This window comes from Aspergillus sclerotioniger (genome assembly GCF_003184525.1).
Source record: "Aspergillus sclerotioniger CBS 115572 chromosome Unknown BO94scaffold_18, whole genome shotgun sequence".
In the NCBI taxonomy this organism is placed as follows: Eukaryota; Fungi; Ascomycota; class Eurotiomycetes; order Eurotiales; family Aspergillaceae; genus Aspergillus; species Aspergillus sclerotioniger.
Window position 1 is genome coordinate 688,807 of NW_020291008.1, and position 20,365 is coordinate 709,171.

General features: G+C 39.0%; 4 protein-coding genes across 4 annotated transcripts; 2 read left to right on the top strand and 2 right to left on the bottom strand.

Moving 5' to 3' along the window:
- Nucleotides 1-399: 399 nt before the first annotated feature.
- BO94DRAFT_576280 (alpha/beta hydrolase family protein) lies at nt 400-2,775 on the top strand (the record flags this gene model as incomplete). The annotated part of the gene is made up of 3 exons (XM_025615129.1): nt 400-435; nt 500-772; nt 819-2,775. The coding sequence occupies exons 1-3, from the start codon at nt 407-409 to the stop codon at nt 2,773-2,775; spliced, it is 2,259 nt and encodes a 752-aa protein (XP_025466360.1). The 5' UTR covers nt 400-406.
- Nucleotides 2,776-3,431: 656 nt separating this feature from the next.
- Nucleotides 3,432-3,975, top strand: BO94DRAFT_557714 (uncharacterized protein; the record flags this gene model as incomplete). The annotated part of the gene is made up of 3 exons (XM_025613949.1): nt 3,432-3,663; nt 3,728-3,872; nt 3,912-3,975. The coding sequence occupies 3 exons, from the start codon at nt 3,432-3,434 to the stop codon at nt 3,973-3,975; spliced, it is 441 nt and encodes a 146-aa protein (XP_025466361.1).
- Nucleotides 3,976-4,419: 444 nt separating this feature from the next.
- BO94DRAFT_536516 (NAD(P)-binding protein) lies at nt 4,420-5,635 on the bottom strand. The gene is made up of 2 exons (XM_025612034.1): nt 5,485-5,635; nt 4,420-5,417 (listed from the first exon to the last, which is right to left on the bottom strand). Exons 1-2 carry the CDS (start codon nt 5,615-5,617, stop codon nt 4,522-4,524), a joined length of 1,029 nt encoding a protein of 342 aa, XP_025466362.1. The 5' UTR covers nt 5,618-5,635; the 3' UTR covers nt 4,420-4,521.
- Nucleotides 5,636-6,103: 468 nt separating this feature from the next.
- On the bottom strand, nt 6,104-7,721 carry BO94DRAFT_599396 (amine oxidase; the record flags this gene model as incomplete). Its single annotated transcript, XM_025616317.1, has 3 exons — nt 6,104-7,230; nt 7,301-7,477; nt 7,544-7,721. 3 exons carry the CDS (start codon nt 7,719-7,721, stop codon nt 6,104-6,106), a joined length of 1,482 nt encoding a protein of 493 aa, XP_025466363.1.
- Nucleotides 7,722-20,365: the final 12,644 nt, after the last annotated feature.

The following is a 20,365-nucleotide window of genomic DNA, read 5'->3' on the forward strand; positions in this document are numbered from 1 at the left end:
CATCTATTACATGACATTCAGCGTGCACCATGCCAAGGCAAAATCAGGCAACATAATTTATAGTCCTCATCGACAAAGCCCTATACGAACACCTGATTAGTCAAACAAGCACCGCTATGAAATCTGACAAATCCGGGTCTCAAGCACGTTATCTTCGGCACTACTTTCAAATCCCTGAACAGGACACGAAAGTAAATTCTATTGGTGAATTAGGGCCATGAATCAAGATGACTCACAAGTGCTTATGCAGTGCATCCCTCGGCTTAACTGCGGTGGGTTAGTCTGTCGGGTTTACGAGTCAATCAGCGTCGGAGCTCCGATTGTGAACCGCTTTTGCCCGCTATTTATTAGTTCCCCTCATTCCTTCAACGGTCATTTTCCCTTCCTGACATTATCATCATCCAACATGGCCGAAAATCGCAAATTCACCCCAGAGTATGTCGCGCTACTTCTATCCAGATGGATATCTGTCATAATGAGTACTGATTATCTTGGACAGAGCCTTGATCACGGCTCCAAGACCGTCAGCCGCGGTTCCCAACGATGAGGGCAAACTAGCCCTGTACACCGTCTCGACTTATGATCTAGACTCGCACACAAACTTCACCGACGTCAAGCTGCTGGACTTGGAAACCGGAACATCGAGTCGGTACAGCAACAATCCCAAGGAAAGTTCGTTCCGGTGGCTACGCAAGTCATTTCTCTTGTGGCAACGCGAAGCAGAAAGCAAGGCTACTGAGCTCTGGATTGGAGATGCCAACCACAGCATTAGGTACGACTGAAAGCCTTTAATAATCGGGGGCGACTGACAAATCCAGACCATACTTGGCGGGCACCATCGACGCCAATCTAGACAACGTCAAGACACACCGATTGGACAACGGAGACATTGCCCTGGTCTTCACTGCTGCAGCGGATGCCGAGCAGAATCTGTACAACACATCCAAAACAGACAAGTCCCACAGCACCGCTCGGGAATGGACCAAGAGTCGGCCCAAACGATGGGATACCTACGTCGACCAGTACCGCTCAGTCATCTGGTACACAGTCCTAAAGTTCGAGGAGACCTCCCAGAAGTGGCATCTGTCAACCAATGGCCCCATCAATGCCCTACGAGGAACCGGCCTTGTCGTTCCTCTGTACTCCAATTCAGCCAGCTCCACCGATATGGACATATCGAAGTATGGAATCCTGTTCGCAACCGCCAAGCCCGGGGACAGCGAATGGCTCGAAACCCAAAAGTCCCTCTACTTCGTTCCATTGTCGACCTTTGACGAGACCGAAGCGCCAACCCTCAAGCGAATTCACATCCCTGACCATGCCGACATCGTCAACGCCCCGACATTCGCCCCTACCGGTCCTCTAGCAGCCTTTCTTGTGGACCAGACCAGCGAAGAATGGTCCCACAAGAACATCGGCCTCCTGAACGTCGAAACCCTAACTATCACCTCCTTCCTCCGAACCACCGACTCCGAGTCCCAACCCTGGGATGTCTTCCCGGACGAAATCCTCTGGGCCAACGATAACTCCTCCCTCTACCTAACCGCCAACCACCAAGCCAAAACGCGCCTCTTCCAAGTCCCTATTCCCACAACCTCCTCCTCCGACACCCAAACCCACCTCGTCACCCCCACCCCCCTCGACATCCCCGGCTCCATCTCCTCAATCCACCCCGTGAGCACCTCCCTCTCCAACCCCCACCTCCTCGCCACCTCCTCCTCCTTCATCGATCAAGGCACCTTCACCCTCCTCAACCCCACCACCCAAACCACCCAAACCCTCCACACCACCCAAACCCTCCACACCACCTCCTCCCACGGCGCCTACTTCAACATCTCCTCCAACCAAATCACCTCCATAACCTTCCCCGGCGGGCCCGACGGCCACACTCCCGTCCAAACCTGGATCATCAAACCCTCCTGGTACAACCCCAACACCCCCGACAAACACCCCCTCTTCCTGTTCATGCACGGCGGTCCCCACTCCGCCAACCGCGACGCCTGGACCTGGCGCTGGAATGCCCTCCTCCTAGCCGAACAAGGCTACATCGTCGCAATCCCCAACTTCACCGGCTCCGATTCCTTCGGCGGCCACTTCGCCAAATCCGTCTCCCTCCAATGGGGCGGACACCCCTACCACGACATCGAGCGGTGCTTCAACTGGGTCGAACAAAACCTCTCCAGTAAATGCGATATCGATCGGGCTGTCGCCGCCGGCGCAAGCTACGGCGGATACATGGCTCTCTACGTCGCAGGCCAACCTCTCGCGAAGCGTCTCAAAGCCCTAGTCTGCCATGACGGCGTGTTCGACGTCGTCTCGGAACTCCTCAGCGACGATCTCGCCGAAAAGGAAGAACTCACCCGCTCGTTCGGATCCCCGTACTTCACCAACACGGAAAATGCAGCCCTTGATCCTGCCAGCGCGAAGGAAATCTGGAGGAAATATAACCCCGCGGAGTATTTGACTAATTGGTCCACTCCGTTATTGGTTATTCATTCGGATAAGGATTACCGGTGTCCGAGTACGGCTGGGTGGGCGGCCTATGCGGTGTGTAGGTTGAAGGGGATTGAGACGAGGATGTTGAATTTTCCGGATGAGAATCATTTCGTGCTGGGGAAGGAGAATGCGTTGGTTTGGTGGAGGACGGTTATTGGGTGGTGTAATCGGTTTGTTGGGATGGAGGCGGGGGAAGGGGCGGTGGTGTTGGAGGAGAAGGCGAGGAGTGAACCGAGGTGGTTGGGGGAGGTGGTCGAGGGGAGGGTCGTGGATGTTTAGATGTTAGGGTTGGGGGCTGGGGTTGCTGGTAGGGACCAAGAGTGGGTATGATTATTTTGACGTGGTACATCTCATTAACCTATCTAGTAATAGTTGGCCATCAAGGTCCTCCAGATCTGTCATTGGGCGGAGTCGATTCTCCGAAAAGTGTTTTCTTTGGTGTAGTCTACGGAGTTCTAGGAAAAACAAGGTGATAATGGAGTCTGGCAGGACGCTCTTAAATGAGGACTAGATGCTGTGAGAACCAAACAGCAGACGGTGGAGTAGCTGGCAATGGACCACTCGGCCAAAACGATATGTCCCTAGCTACGTTATTTCCTCACACTTCACTACTAGGTGAACTGAGACAATATGGGAACCTTGATAATCAAGATATAGAGTCCGGTGGGTACTCTGGTAACACCGCTCAAATAGAAACTGAGACATTTTGGAGGACCCTAATGGTGAGAAACGAAATAGTTGTAGAATATCCTCGTAACTCGTAACATTTGCCCAAAGTAGTAATTAAATTGCGAGAACCTTGATAGTCATGAAGCATGGGTGAACACATATAAAGACGACAACACACGTCCGTATTCTCATCATCCAACAACATCAGAAACAATCAATCAATCAATCGCTCATCCAACTTCACCAAGTCCACCACCTCAGTAAAAATGAAATCCACCTTCGCCCTGTCCGCCCTCATCGCCAGCGTGCTCGCCGCCGCAGCTCCCACCACGACTCCATTCCAGCTCGTCATCAGCAGAGCTCAGTCCAGCACCACCGAACTCAAGGGCCGCGCTCTCATCAGCCAAGGCGACGCCTTCATCGTGGCCCCGAACGGTGACCACGGCATCAACTTCACCGGTGGTGATGGCACTCTGGGAATTCAGAACGGCGACGTTGGTAAGTCTTAACCTTCACAACACACCTAGTCTTCATACCAGCCCATGCTAACAATTCCGCCTAGTCTACGTTGGCAGTGACGGTCACGTCGACCTCAAGAGCACCGACGGTATTGCATCTGATGGTTTGACCGAGGGTTTCACTACGGACAGCAACAACGTCCTCCAGTGGGCCCAGGGAGAGTTCTTCGCCTGTCCTCACGTCTCCCTGTATGCTGCGGGACCTCCCACGTACATGATCTACGCCAGTCGCTCGGGTGTCACCCTCTCCAGTGATTGTGTTCAGATTGGCCTTACCAAGGTTGCTGCCTAAATGGTCTTTGATTTGGGGTGCTGTGAGGGATACTGGGGCGAACGTTTAACCGATACTGTCGTTCAATTACATTATGTTGGAGTGGCTACTAAGGCGATTCAACCGTGTAGAATTCGATGGATGATGATCTAGCTAGGGGCCTCGTAGGCCATCTATATGGACTAACTAGCGGTGTAGGGAGGAGCGTCACGTGACCCTACGTTGCCTACCGGCCTGGGAGCCCATCGGGGATCCCAACACATTATGTGCGTTTTTTGACTTACATCTCAAGCCAGTGAAGAGTAAAACAAGAACTGTAGATTAAAGGGGTATTAATTTACCCAATAATAGGTAAATCGATATCCTACTGTACTTTACCTGTATCGAACATTCAAAAATATCATCGAGAACATCTAAATCCAAAAGCTTTTAACATAGCATTTGTGTATGTTACAAAGAGTTCCTCTCAGGCATCCACGACACACCACGCATCTGCTACCAGATGATACTTGCACAACATAAGAGAGACGTCACAGAATTGAGAGGAAACATGACAACGATCTAAACCTAGTCTTCCTTGAAAGGACAACCCTTGGCACTACTCTCCTGGCGTGTCTTCTTCTCCACCACCTCCGCCGTCAACTTCATCAATCGGTCAGCCAGTTGCATATCATTAGCCTTGTCACTACCCTTCTCCACGATCCGCGGCGGAGTGATGAACTGTCCGCCCTCAGTGGCCATCGTAGCCGCATACATGGTGGACACGGCTCCTTGGAATTGGTTCTTCCGGAAGGGCTTCAAGGCAGCGGACATACCGTATCCGAGCAGCGGGTACGCCTCATGTATATGATCGTTCGTCTGGGCGGTATCCACAACCCCCGGATGGGTAGCATTGACAATGATATTAGGATGGGTGGGTTTGAGATGGGCATCCAGCCACTTGGCATGCAAGAGCACAGCCAGCTTGGACCGACCGTACAGCGCATTGGGGCCATAGTCACGGTTCAGCTCCTCCACGGATGCGAACTCGGTGTCTTTGGGCGCGTTGGCTTCCACGTTGGAGGCGAGGTTGACGATGCGCACGGTGTTACCGGCGTCAGCCGTCTTTTTGAGCGTCGGCAGTAGGTGCGAGGTCAGAACGACGTGACCCATGTGATTGAGCGCCATGTGCAGGTCGATCCCGTTGGTGGGTGCCAGCTGCCGCGACATGATACCCCGAGCGGCGTTATTGATGAGAATGTCGATCCGGTCGGTCTGCCCGGCGATCTCGCCTGCCACATTGGCCGTCTTTTCCCAGTCTGACAGGTCGCATTGGATCCAGATAAATCGTTTGCGAGTGTCGGGTCCGAACTCGGATTCGATGGCGGAGATGGCGTCGTCGGCTACCTCTTTTCGGAGGGAGGTCACGAAGAGCTTTGAAATGTTCTTGGAGAGGAGAGTGTGGGTTACTCCGAAGCCGATTCCTGGGGAAGAATGGGGAATCAGTTTCAATTCTCAGTATGTTGATGGGGTGGTATGATTGCTGCCTACCTTCGCTACCCCCCGTAACCACGGCGACCTTACCACTCAGGTCGGGCACATCGTCTAAATCGAACTTTTCCCCGGCAAGGTCGTGAGAGGGTCCGCCGAAGTTTTCGGCAATGGTCTGCTTGATGGTGTCCATTATGTTTCTTTGTTCTGTAATTGGTCTTTGTCAATTGGGCAGGGTCTAAATATTCAAGACTTCACTTGTTATGTTAAAGCTGGCGATGACAAAGCTACCGATGAGGTCACTGAGTGGTGATGCAGCAATGTGGTCATCCTCTTCCCGCCGCTTCCCGTTGGCTTGTGACTGCGAAGAACTAACTTCCGGGGTTCGGGAGCTTAATTAGACTTGATACTATATCAAGGAAGTGGCAAGATGAAGATTTTGAAACGAGGATGCCTCAATGTTGCTACATAGTATAAGGAGTAGCTGAATGCCAAGAATCTTCCGAGGCCCGCAAAGCGGATCTTATCGGCGGGTGGACCCGTATCAATCTCATCTAGAGATCAACACCTGTAGTATATCTTCGAATGGTTTATTTCCAAGATAATCCTCATAGAAAATGTTAGCACTGTGTTTAATACAATAATGTGGACTGAGATTCACTGCTGTAAAAACTAAACCCTACAAACAAGCCCTCACCCCCCGCCCCGGCCTCAACTCCTCGACCACCACCCTCGCCGCCCTCGTCCCCTCCTCAATCGCCCCATCAATAAAACTCCTCCACCCCAACGCCCAATCCGAATTCGCAAACACCACACCCCCACTCCTCTCCCTCAGCCCCTCCAGACAATCACCCAGCATCCCTGGCCTAGAAAAGAACCACGCCCCCTTCGCAAACTCATCCTTCACCCAATTATGAAACACCAACCTCTTCACCCCAAACTCCCCCGGCGCCAACTCCCCAACCGCCCTCAACGTCTCCCGCACATCCTCCTCAGGCTGAATAGGATTCGCATCCGTCCCAAAACACACCAAATGCGTATTCCCCGCCGGGGTCGTCCCATCCCCAATAGCATAGCACAGCTTATTTAACGGATACGTAATCCCCGTCCAAGACCGCATAGCTTTATTATCCACTTCGGCATGAACCTTCGTGCACATATTCACATGGCCATTCCTCGCAGCCAAAGCCCGGGTTTCCGACAACGGAGGCGAGAACTGGACACCAGAGAGGACATTCAGAGGTATAGTGCAGATGACGCGTTTCGCAGCATACACCCGTCCATCCCTCGCCGTCACTCTCACTCCATCATCGGAATCCGATACCCTCGCAACCGGACAATCAAACACATATCCCAAGCGACCCGTACTAATCGCCTCATTCCAAAATTGTCGGGCGAAGTTACTTTGACCATCGCGGAACTTATAACTGATCAAACAATCCATGCACCCTTGGTACGTGTATCCGCTTATGCCCCACCAATGGAGGAATTCTCCGAACGAGCTATTCTCAAGTTTCCCGCCGGAACAGAGGAGGATAAATGCTTCGAGACTGGCGCGCTCGTTAGGGGTCAGGTCATCCTGGATTTGATTGATCCGGTCCGCGTAGGACATGTTATCGTATTTCTGAAACTCGGGAACATGGAACATATCGTGCGGGAAAGGGAGGATAATTCGCCCGTTGGCACCATCGACGTTGGTGAGTTTGTGGAGAGCGGTGCGGAGTAACTCGTCTTCGGCTTCGTGGGTCATGTATGTGGAGGTGGGGGTGGAGGTGTTAGGGCTAGTGCGAAGTTGGAAATGGTTCACTCCGTGGGTGAAGTTGAATGAGGGTGCAAGGGCGTTGGACATCTTGTAGCGGGTGATTTCGCGCCATACGTGCGCTTGGTGTCAGTGGACCCAGGTGCCGCCCATCTGGAGTTGGGATGAGGTTAGGGTTGGGTTGGTAGGTGGGGATGGGTGGGGAGTATACCTCGTAGGGATAGCCGTCGATGTTGGAGGACCAGGAGCGGCCGCCTATGCGGTCTCTGGCTTCGAGGAGGAGGGTTTTGAAGCCTGGTTTTGGTGGTTAATTTATGTCTGGTGAAATGGGGATGGTGGTGGGGATATGATGAGGAATACCTGCGACCGTTAGGTCCCTGGTTGCGGTTAACCCGCAGTATCCGCCACCAATGACGATGACGTCCCATGGTCCATCAGTGTTCTTTATGTTGGTAGGTGGTGATATGACACCGAGTGAGGGGACACCATGCGTGAGTCCGACCTCGGGGGTCCAGTGATATCCGTCTCGGGAGGTCATGTTGTGGTACTGTGGTAGATACAAGGAAGAGTGTGTGAGGTAGAGCTCTGGTCTGGTGTTTGAACTGGGCTGTTTGAGGGCTTATATAGTAGAGCCTCGGAATGGATTCCGAAAGACATGATCGAACTATAGATCTTGGTAGACTTGCCACTGTATGAACCAAAGAGTGACTTCTGGCTCCTGCAGACAAATATTTCCCGATTAGGTTAATAATGAGAGATTTCCGTCATTGTAGTATACACCGCTTTCGGGTTCTGCCATGGTAGAGTCGGAATACTGGGTTGCTGTTCGTCAAACTTATGGATTGTTGGATTGCATGATTTTTGAAATAGTTTCTTAATACTACTGACCTGTATTGTTACACAATGTCAAAGCCGCGATTAGTACGAAGTACTATATATTTCCATAACGGCAGGATACCAACAACACATTATTCTGCCTACACAACCACCACCGCAGATATCACACCGCCTGGCTACCGATCGCGCACGTCGCTTATCTTATCGTGCTATCAGCTTATCAGCCAATCGTACTCGCCGCTGGCACAAGACAAAATTTCCTTTTTCGGGTAATAACCAGAGAAAATGTCGATAGGACGATAACCAAGTAGGCGGATGGTAGTTGGACTGATAAGTTAGATAAAAATCGCTTGTTATCAAAGGTAAGCCGTCGGTCATGCATTATTGATTTTGAATATTGGGTAGCTGCTTGGCCATTCAATTGTTGTGAGGGCATGCAGAAGAAAAGTCAAGAGGAAGGAAGTAGCTAGATACAACTAAGCCATGGATCTTAGAACACCTCTTGAGATGGAATAGTAAAAAAAAAAACATACAACAGAAGGGATTCGCTGGTGGTCACCCATCCAACTACTGTCAGGAGGACAGCTCAAGGGAGAGGAAGATGTAGGAGGAAGTGATCATGGATGATGTCTAGCTAATCACTACAGTGGCCTGATATAAGGGAAGTAGCGGTGTAGTATTACGTGACTGCCTAGTTACTATCAAGGATTCTGACACTGCCTCCTAGGCAGAAAGTTATGATACTCTAAATATACAATATTATTCTCTATACAGACTTTTCCTAATATTTTTTTTTAGAATGTGCAGAGTGGTATATCAAAGATCAGATTCACCACTAGATTAAGATTTAAAATAGTAAAGATATTCAGCCAGTAACTCTTTTCAGGAGAGGATTTTTTACATATAATTTTATCATATCAGAAAATTAAGTCAAAAATATAATTAACTACAAGATCTGTCTTATCTTTAACTATAGAATCCGCCCTGCTTTAATCAGAGAATAAAGTTATATACAGGACGGGTCGAATAAATATTTATATACGTGATTTCAAATTCTTGAGGATCTAATTAAAAGTCTTAGTAAAATACTTTAATAAAGTAGTTTAAATTCTTTTCCTTTTAAAGATCTTTATGTCAAACCCTAGGATCGCTTCCCTGTCCCGGTTAGCTTAGCTTCACTGGTATACGTACCGTCGAACTGAATCGAGGAGGTATCAGACTGATGACTATCTAGGAACAACTGGTCTTGGACAAGAGAAGAGAAGTAAGGCTGAATAGTGCCGCGCAGCTATCCGTAACTGAGTACAGACAAGTATTGTTGCTAAGCTTCCAAGCATATGGTTACTTAAAGACTTTGAGATTGAGCATGAAGAACAGAACTAGCTAAGTACATGAAAGAATGTCCTTATATATCCTATCCTTTATATACTAAGTTATATACCTTTCCGTATACTGTATACTATATACCATATATCTATTTATATACTATCCTATATACCTGTGGTCATATGATGCGTAGCTGTTCTAGGCATTGGTTACTCAAACCAAGATTCTACCTGATAAGAGTGTCAAACCCTAGGATCGCTTCTCCCTGTTCCTGTTAGCTTAGCTCCCGTTCCAATACGTACCTTGTGAACTGAATCAAAGGTAGTCAGGTTGTTGACTATCTAAAGATGACTTGATCTAAACAGAAGAAGAGAAGTAAGGCCAGATAGTGCCGCGCAGCTATCCGTAAGTAAGTGCGGACAAGTGTTGTCACTAAGCTCTACCAAAACATAGGTTACTTAAAGACAGTTAAATTAAGCACGAAGAACAGAACTAGCTAAGTACATAAAAAAGTATCCTTATATCCTATCCTTCATCATGGCGTCGCCATGATATGTCATATCGCCAATATATTATGTTATAACACTGCCATGTCCTGTTGTAGCGCTGCCATGTCCTGTCATAGCACTGCCATGTCCTGTCATAGCGCTGCTATATTATAGCATGTCAGTGACATGTCCGTCGTGGTCACATATTGTATAACCATCCCGGTTTGTAGATTGCTCTAATCAGGATTCTACTCGATAAGAGTCCTTGCCTTCCGGACGTGGCCTTCTACCTAATATATCTATCTTACTAGTTCATTCAGCTAGCAGGGGTCTGTAACACCACTCTCTCTCTTTCAAGGTTTCTTGTTCTCAAGGAACATAAATCTGCAGTGCCTTTCTCCTGAGGTAAGTGTCTGGTGTCGTTTTCTAAAACTTTGTTTGGATTGTTGACCATGTTATTTAGTTCTTCTGTTTGTAAGAAGAGCCTTTACCGGCAGATTAAGGATGAAGGTTTTCTTATGGTTTTTTCCTGTAAGCGCTGTATTTGTCTTTACAAGATTTATATTAAATCTGAAAATTCTGATTATTATAGTAAATATGTTAAAATAAATGGTGTTTATTATAAAATACCTGATCCTTCCTTCTCTGACACCAAGTAAAAGTGTTTAGTCAAGGCTTAAAATTCTATTAAAGAAGAGGAAGAAGTCATTCTGGCAAAACTTCTTCGGTTGCAGAAATAAAAATGGTTATTATAAAAATAAGCTAGTGATTTTATAGCTCGTGATATAAAGGAAATCGAAGAGCTGGAAGAGCTTAAGAAGTAAGAATAAAAGAAACATGAGGTGTAAGTAAGGCTGCGTAATCAATAAGCTGTAATATCTGAGGTTGAGGCTAGTATTATCACGGGTGGTGTTGAGCTAGCTGCTATATTCAAGCTTGATCTTAGTTTGTTTTAACTTATTGGCTCTCCTTCTTTCTGGGTGAACTTTGACTTGTCTACTAGTAGTACTATTTTACAAGTTAGTAGTAGCCTGTCAAGTTCTTGATAGGTTTTTATATATTTTCTGAGATATTATATTCTATCTATTTTACCAGATACTGTGATTTACTGCTAATCTTCTTGTAGTCTAAGATCTTTTTAACTTTATATTCTTTTTCTATATTGTTGTCAATCTCCACATTTTCTGTAATTCTAGTGTTCTTTAGTACGGGTTTTAATAATGAGATATGAAATACTGGGTGAATTTTGCTTATTAATTTTAATAATCTTAACTTGTAGTTAACTGGTCCCTTCTTATCTTTAATAATAAATAGTCCTAGTTTATAATAGTCAAGCTTCTGATTTAGTTGTTTTATCTTAATGTTTCTGTGGAGTAGGAACACTTTCTCCTCTTTTTTAAGATCAGGTTCTTTTTTGTATCTGTGATTATAGTATATCTTATTATACAAGTTCATGAACTTAATATCTTAGAATAACTATAAGTATATGTTTTCTGTGAATATAACAATATTCTTAGCTATATTAATAACTTGTTATTTTTTTAATAATATTTCTAGAAACCTTGGGTGATATCTGTAATTAGTGTAAAATGATAAGACTTTAATAATTAAGTGATTAGTATTATTGTATAAGAATTATATTATTAGTAATAGATTTATTTAATTATTTTGTTGGTAGTTCATGTAATGTCTCAGATATTGTTTAATTATCTAGTTAATTTTTTCTATTTGCTTATTTATCTGCAGGTAATAAGCTGTTATTATTTATTTTTCTATTTTTATAAGATCTGCAAGTAATCTCTAGAACTTTAAGATAAATAACTTGTCTTGATTTGATATAATATACTTTAATATTTTATAGTATATAATAATATTTTCTAAAAATAGTTTTACCATCTATATTACTGTTATTATTATTTTATTTAATATAAGATAGATATATTTGGTAAGGCGATCAGTGATGACTATGATAATATTAAACTTTTCTAATTCTAGTAATAAATTAATAAAGTTAATTATTATCCATTCTTATAGCTGTTGTGGTGTCTTCTGTACTTATATTTATTCATAGGATTAGTATCTTGCAGGCTTATCTTTAATGTAAGTCTTATATTGTTTAATATAATCATATATTTTCTGTTTAAGGTTTGGAATGTAGTAATTTCTTGTAATAAGTTTAGTTATCTTTTCCACTTTTAAGTGATCCTTAAGCGGTTTATCATAGTGTCTAGCTATAATCTCTATCCTTATTATAATTAATATAAAGATTAATCTGTGAAAGTATATTAGTCTATTTTTATTAATAATGATCTTATCTAGTAAGTCCTTGCTTATTTTCTGGAGTGTTTTATTATTTTGCGTGTCTTCAGTTAATTATTTAATTAGATTACTATTTATTTCTAATATTATTATTAGATTAGTCTTATTATAGCTTATTAACCTATCCGTGTTTTGCTTCAGGATGGCCGGTTTAATAGTTTTCTTGTTTAATTTGTAGTCTGGCCTATGGCTTAACATATTTATATATTTATTCTCTATTTTCTTGCAGTATATGATTCTGAAATCATATTATAACAGAATCTTAGCTCATTATGTCTGCCTTCTAGTCAATTTTTTGGTTGTTATAAAGTAAGTCAAGTTCTTATAGTCTATCTTTATAATAATAGTATGCTTTATTTTTTTAAGGTAGATCCTCCATTGCTTGAATATTATTACTATAGTTAGTAATTCTTTATTATAAATATTATAGTTAAGTTCCGCTTGAACTAACTTCCTTAAGTGAAATGTAATCAGTCTTAACTTTTCATCTTCTCTGGATTGCATCATACGCATACTAATAATATAGTTCAATATATTGATTTTAATGGTTATTTCTTTTTCTAGATTGTGCTGTACAAGTATTAATAATATAATAAATTACTGTTTAATATTTTTAAACATGCTCTGCTGTGGTTCTTTTTACTGGTACTTTTTTAACTTTTTTATAAGCTTGAAGAATGATGTTATATAGATAGTGTATCTGTCTATAAATTATTGATAGTAGTTAACTAATCTGATAAACTGCTATAGTTCTTTCAGATTTCTGGATTAAGGCTAATCCTGTATAGCTTATACTTTAGCTTGCTCAGTATGGATTTTTTCTGTAAATATCTAATATTTTAGAAACTCTGTCTTCTGTATATAGAATTCACATTTCTTTAGCTTGTATTATAACTAATATAGGTATAGTTTATATAGAACTAATCTTATATATCTCACGTGTTCTTTCTTAGTCTTTAAGAAGATTAATATATTATCTAGATAAGTGATTATAAACCTGTTAAGGTATTTTCCAAGAACTTTATTAATATATTACTAAAATAACGCTAGTACGTTGATAAGCCTAAATAATATAACCAAGTACTTAAAGTATCTATACTTTGTTTTAAATACAGTCTTCCATTCTTCACCTTCCGCGATGTATATGTGATAATATATATTTATAATATTAAGTTTAATAAATCACTTTATTTCTTATATCTTATCTTAAATTTCTGAAATTAAAGATAATGAGTGTTGATCCTTGATTATGATAATATTCAGTAATCAATAATCCATGCATAATTATAAACTGCTATCCTTTTTTAGTATAAATAGGACTCCATGTTTTATTAATGATTTTGAAGGCCTGATATTATTTTTAATTAGCTAGTTATTAATATATTCTTATAATATCTGTAATTTCTTCTTAAATATTAAATAAATCTTTCTATATATCAGTAACTTTTCTTTCTTTATAAGAATAGTATGGTCATACTTTCTATACTGAGATAATTCAGGTTGCTTTAGCTATTTAAACAAGTTTTTAAATCTCTTATACTGTAGTGGGATCTGCATGTTACTCTTGACTGTAGCTAGAAGTTTCTATAAATCTTCTAGTCTTTAGATAGCTATCTTAATCTTTATATTAGAGCTGTTAATACTGTACTCGTAATACTCTTTTATTATTATTAGTATCTATCTTAATAATTTCATGAACTAATCTTTCTATAATGGCTTAATTACTGTTATTACTTGTATAACTATATTTAAGATATTATTTTTCTCTAAGTTATCTCCAATGCCTGGTATGTTAGGCTTTTATAATAATCTTAACCTCTCCTTGTTAAATTACTTAATCCTTGCTTCAGCTCCATGCTGAGTAGCAGGCTGTATAGATCTAGACTCTATATCTAGTCCTTGCTGGTATCATCTTGCGCAATTATAATTTATAAATTAGAGATTTTTAGTTTTTTAATCAATCTGCAAGTTATGATTCTTGAGCTATAAAATCCTTAATATAATATTATATTATTTTAAAGATATTATATTGAAGTCTATATACTTATAATGATTCTTTATAATTATAAATACTGATCTTAACTTAACTATTAACGTGAGAGTTTCCAAATTCTCTCTGTTTAATTCTGTGATTGGTTTAGGTTTTTTTTTTTATTATCTGAATATCTCAAGTTATTATATAAATCATAGATTTATAAAGTTTCTGGTTGCTCCAGAGTCTACTAGTACTTGGGCTAGTTAATCTAATATGACTGTTTAGATCTTTAGGTGTGGTCCTGATTCTGTGACTGCTAACTATTGTTCTGGCTAGTTAGGTTTTAATTACTATAAGTATCTTCTTAGAAACCTTGAGCCTTCTATCTTTATTATATAATATATTATATATTAATCATTGAAACATGCCAGCTAATATATTAATCTGTGATAAGAATATCTTTAATATTCTTTATACACGCATTTAAAGATATTGTATAGATAATAGCTTATCTTAGTCTTAACCACTTCCAGTATCTTAGATCAGTAATTAATAATATACTTCTAATTATAGTATGTTAAGTATATATTCATGTAGTATACAAGTCAAGAGAATTTATTATATCTTTAATAATCTTTACTTTTTTTAAAATAAATGTACAGACATGGTTTATCATACCAAGACTCTGTTTCTGCAATATTTATCTTTTAACTAATCTTTAATAACTAATAATAATAATCTATATTGTTTCATCCACATGTTAAATAAACTTCCGGGTGATAAGAGCATCTTTATAGATATTATTTCTAAGTCTTATTCTATAATTCTCAATATTTTAAATCCTAATATAGGCAATGCTGTATGATTATCTTGAACTCTAGGCAGAATCATGCTAGATTTTCTGAGATCTTCTTTAAAATATGATTTAATTAATAAATAATATTTTCTTGATTATTCTTCTGGTTCTCCTTATCCTTGTCTTACTATAATAAACAGAGTTTATTAAGTTTTAATAAAGATTTTTCAGGAATATCAGGTATCTTGTTAAGTCTCTTCTTACTAGGTTTAAGATCTTTAAGTAATATATTATATTTTTTATCTAATGATTTATCTTTATTCTAAACTATACTAGAATAGTTATTTCTCGGAACTGGTTTATAACTGTTATTATTGATTTCTGTGGTCCAAACCAATAGTATAGATAATTATTAATCCTCTTATTAATTAAATAATATTATTAACTCATCCAGAATGATCTGTTATCTTAATTAATCATAGTATATCCTATCCTTTAACAGCTAACCATACTAAATAATATATAACTTCTTATTATCTGGTATCCACATCGCGGAATCTGTCTAAATCTTATACTAAATAGTGGTAATATTATAGGCTTCTCTGCCTTAATCTTGATATATAGCTCTTAATTATTTCTAAAGTTATTACTGTTTTTGATTATAGTTTTTTAACTAGTGACCTGCTTTGCTGCAGCTGAAGTATAAGTAGTCTTATTTATACTGTTCAAGTTTCTTCTTGGATACTTGAGTCTGTTAAGTCTGATGTTGTACTGTATCTAGCTCCATGGGCTTCAGCCTGTAGGGATCTTCGTATCCCAAGCTTCTAGATTGTGCTGATCTTCTATTATTAGCTCGGTAATCTGGCTGATTATTGTGTTAAGATATAGACCCACTGGTCTACTGACTCTCTCATTATTTTATGTTGAAGTTGTACAGCTTATTATCAATCTTTACTACTGCTTTAATCATCTTAGCCAAGATGTCTAGTTATTCTTATTAAATGATCTTCTCTTGGATCTCTATCTTGAGTCCTTTTTTAAATTATGAGATATAAGTGTTATTATCCTAGTCCAGATAATTAATGACTTGCTAAAACTCTAAAGCATACATGGATACTAATCCTGTCTGCTTAAATTATTATAACTTTTACTTAGTATTTCATGCTGTATTAATATCTCTAAATATTTATTTAAGATACTGTTTAAATCTGATATAACTAGCAAAAAATCATTTTATATCATTATTCTGGTTACTTACTAATTTTTTTTATTATTTATAAATATATAGTTTAAACTAATCAAATACCACTCCGGTAAGATAAGTAGATATAAAAAAAATCTTGTTCTTCTTATTCTTGAGCTTCTCTTTATTCATGTTAAGATATAAGTCTAACTGGGTTAAGAAAGCTCTAAGCTTTGCTTGTTTGCTGTCAAATGGCTCGGATAGTCAGACCTTAACAGATTTAACTGATAAGCAATCTTTAAGTAACTGGTTCTTTTGTTTTAAAACCGTGATGCTTTCTTGTAGCTGATTAATCATATTTATTAATTTCTTGATTATCAGGTCCTGCTGCTAAGACGCACGCGATATGTTTAATATAGTTAATATAATGACTAATTATTATTAAATAATACTCATACTGACTAATACTTAATATATCAAATCCTAGGATTACTTCTTCTTATTCTTATTAGCTTAGCTCCCGTTCTAATATATACCTTGTGAACTAAATCAAAGATAGTCAGGTTATTAACTATCTAAAGATGACTTGATCTGAATAAAAAAAGAGAAGTAAGGCCAGATAGTACCGCGCAGTTATTTATAAGTAAGTATGGATGAGTGTTATTGCTAAGCTCTACCAAAACATAGGTTACTTAAAGACAGTTAAATTGAGCACGAAGAACAGAACTAGCTAAGTACATGAAAGAGTGTCCTTATATCCTATCCTTCATCATAGCGTCGCCATGATATGTCATGTCGCCGATATATTATGTCATAGCGCTGCCATGTCCTGTCGTAGCGCTGCCATGTCCTGTCGTAGCACTGCCATGTCCTGTCGTAGCGCTGCCATGTTATAGCGTGTCAGTGACATGTCCGTCGTGGTCACGTGTTGTGTAACCGTCCCGGTTTGTAGGTTGCTCTAATCAGGATTCTACTCGATAAGAGTCCTTGCCTTCCGGACGTGGCCTTCTGCCTAACGTATCCGCCTTACTAGTTCGTTCAGCTAGCAGGGGTCTGTAACAAAGAGTCGCTGATAGTCCGGGCTTTGCCTTCTGCCTGATGAGTCCGACTTACTAGTAGGTCAACTAGCAGGGGTCCGTAACACTTTAGATCTTAATTATCTAAATACTATATATTTAATAGTAGTTTCCAGCAGTCTGGCCGAATTGCTGGATTCAGATAATAGTAGATTAAGAGTCTATAGTAGCTTCCTCAGCAGTATAAATAACAGTTATTCTTAACTAGCTTGAGATGCTATTTATAAGCATATTCACAAAGATTTCGTTTCTCTAGCAGTATAGATTGAATCAGCCTTAGGACTTTTCTGATTAAAGTCTCTAGTTGAAATTGTATAGATAAAGTCTTCTTAATCTCAGACAGAGATATCACTTACTCAGACATTGATGGCTCTGACTCTATTATCCTTAGCTCTGATAACTCTGGCTTTAGCAATTTAATTAGAAATATCACTTACTCAGACAGTGCTGGCTTTAACAATTCAATTAAAGGCTTGATAGCTGTTACAGACCCCTGCTAGCTGAACGAACTAGTAAGGCGGATACGTTAGGCAGAAGGCCACGTCCGGAAGACCAGGACTCTTATCGAGTAGAATCCCGATCAGAGCAACCTACAAACCGGGACGGTTACACAACACGTGACCACGACGGACATGTCACCGACACGCTATAACATGGCAGTGCTACGACAGGACATGGCAGCGCTATGATATAACATATCAGCGACATGACATATCATGGCGACGCCATGACGAGGGATAGGATATAAGAACACTCTTTTATGTACTTAGCTAGTTCCGTTCTTCATGTTTAATTATAATTATCTTTAAGTAACCTATGTTTTGATAGAGCTTAACAACAACACTTGTCTGCACTTACTTATAGATAGCTACACGGTACTATCTAGCCTTACTTCTCTTTTTCTGTTCAGATCAAGTCATCTTTAAATAATTAATAACCTGATTATCTTTGATTCAGTTTATAAGATATATATCAGAACGGGAGCTAAGCTAACAGGAACAGGAAGAAGCAATCTTAGAATTTAATATATTAAGCATTAGTTAATATAAATATTATCTAGTAATAATTAATCATTATATTAATTATATTAAATATATCGCGTGCGCCTCAGCAGCAGGGCTTAATAATCAAGAAACTAATAAATATGGTTAGTTAATTATAAGAAAGCATCACTGCCTTAAAACAGAAGAACCAGTTACTCAAAGATTGCTTATTAGTTAAATCTGTTAAGATTTAACTATCCGAGCTATTTAATAGCAAATAAGCGAGGCTCAGAGCTTTCTTGACCTAGTTAGACTTATATCTCAACATAAATAAGAAAAAGCTTAAGAATAAAGAGAACAAGATCTTTTTTATATTTACTTACCTTACCGGAATGGTATTTAATTAATTTAAATTATATATTTACAAGTAATAAGAAAAGTTAGTAAATAACTAGAATAATGATATAAAACAACTTTTTACTAGTTATACCAAATTTAAACAATGTCTTAAATAAATGTTTAAAGATATTAATATAGTACAGAATACTGAGTAAAAGTTATAATAATTTAAGTAGATAAAATCAGTATCTGTGTATACTTCAGAGTTTTAGTAAGTTATCAGTTATCTAGACTAGAATAATAATACTTATATCTTATAATTTGAAGAAGAACTTAAGATAAAGATCCAAGAAAAGATCATTTAGCAAGAATGATCAGACACCTTGATTAAGATAATTAAAATAGTAATAAAGATTGATAATAAATTATATAACTTTAATATAAAATAATAAGAAGATTAGTAGACCAGCAGGTCTATATCTTAATATAATAACCAGCCAGGTTACCGAGCCAATAATAGAAGATTAGTATAATCTAGGAGCTTGGAATATAAAGATCTCTATAGGCTGAAACCCATGGAGCTGGATACAGCACAATATTAGACTTAAAAGACTTGAATATCTAAAGAGAAACTCAAACAGTATAAACAAGACTGCTTATACTTTAACTACAGTAAAGTAGATCATTAGTTAAAGAACTATAGTCAGAAACAGTAATAGCCTCAGAAGTAATTAAGGGCTACGTATCAAGATCAAGATAGAGGAGTCTATAATGTTATCGCTATTCAGCACGAAGTTTGGACAAAATCTGTAATATAGATATTAGATAATAAAAAGTTATATATTATTTAGCATGGTCAGTTATCAGAGAACAGAATATATCATGATTAATTAAAATAATAGGTTATTCTGGATGAGTTAACAGTACCATCTAGTTAATAAAAGGATTAATAATTATCTATATTATTAGTTTGGACTATAGAAATTAATAATAATAATTATAAGCCAGTTCCAAGGAACGACTATCCTAATATAGTTTAGAATAAAGATAAATTATTAGATAAAGAGTATAGTATACTGCTTGAAGATCTTAAATCTAGTAAGAAAAGATTTAGCAAGATACCTGATATCTCTAAAAAAATCCTATCAAAAATTAATAAACTCTGTTTATTGTAGTGAGACAAGAATAAGAAAAATTAGAAGAATGATTAAGAGAATGTTACTTACTGGTTAAACCATATCTTGAAAAAGATCTTGAAGAATCTAGCATGATTCTGTCTAGAGCTCAAGATAATTATACAGCATTACCTATATTAGGATTTAGAATATTGAGAATCATAAAATAAGACTTAGAAATAATATCTACAGAGATACCCCTGTTATCTAGAAGTTTATTTAATATATGGATAAGACAACACGGACTATTATTATTAATTATTAGAGATTAATTAAAAGATAAATATTACTGAAACAGAGTCTTGGTATGATAAACCATATTTATATATTCATTTTAAAGAAAGTAGAGATTATTAAAAATATGATAAACTCTCTTGACTTGTATGCTACACGAATATATACTTAATATACCATGATTAGAAGTATATTACTAATTACTGACTTAAGATACTAGAAGTAATTAGGGCTAAGACAAGCCACTATCTATACAATATCTTTAGATGCGTATATAAAGAATACTAGAGATATTCTTATCATAGATTAATATATTGACTGATATGTTTTGATAATCAGTGTATAATATACTACACAGTAAAGATAAAAGGCTTAAGATTTTTAAAAAGATATTTATAACAGTTAGAACCTAACTAGCTGGAATAGCAGTTAGTAGTCACAGAATTAAGAC

Coding starts and splice junctions, on each gene's coding strand:
- BO94DRAFT_536516 (XM_025612034.1), bottom strand. CDS start 5,617: ATGGACACCATCAAGCAGACCATTGCCGAAAACTTCGGCGGACCCTCT. Junction 5,418..5,484: donor GGTTACGGGGGGTAGCGAAG/GTAGGCAGCAAT, acceptor ATTCTTCCCCAG/GAATCGGCTTCGGAGTAACC.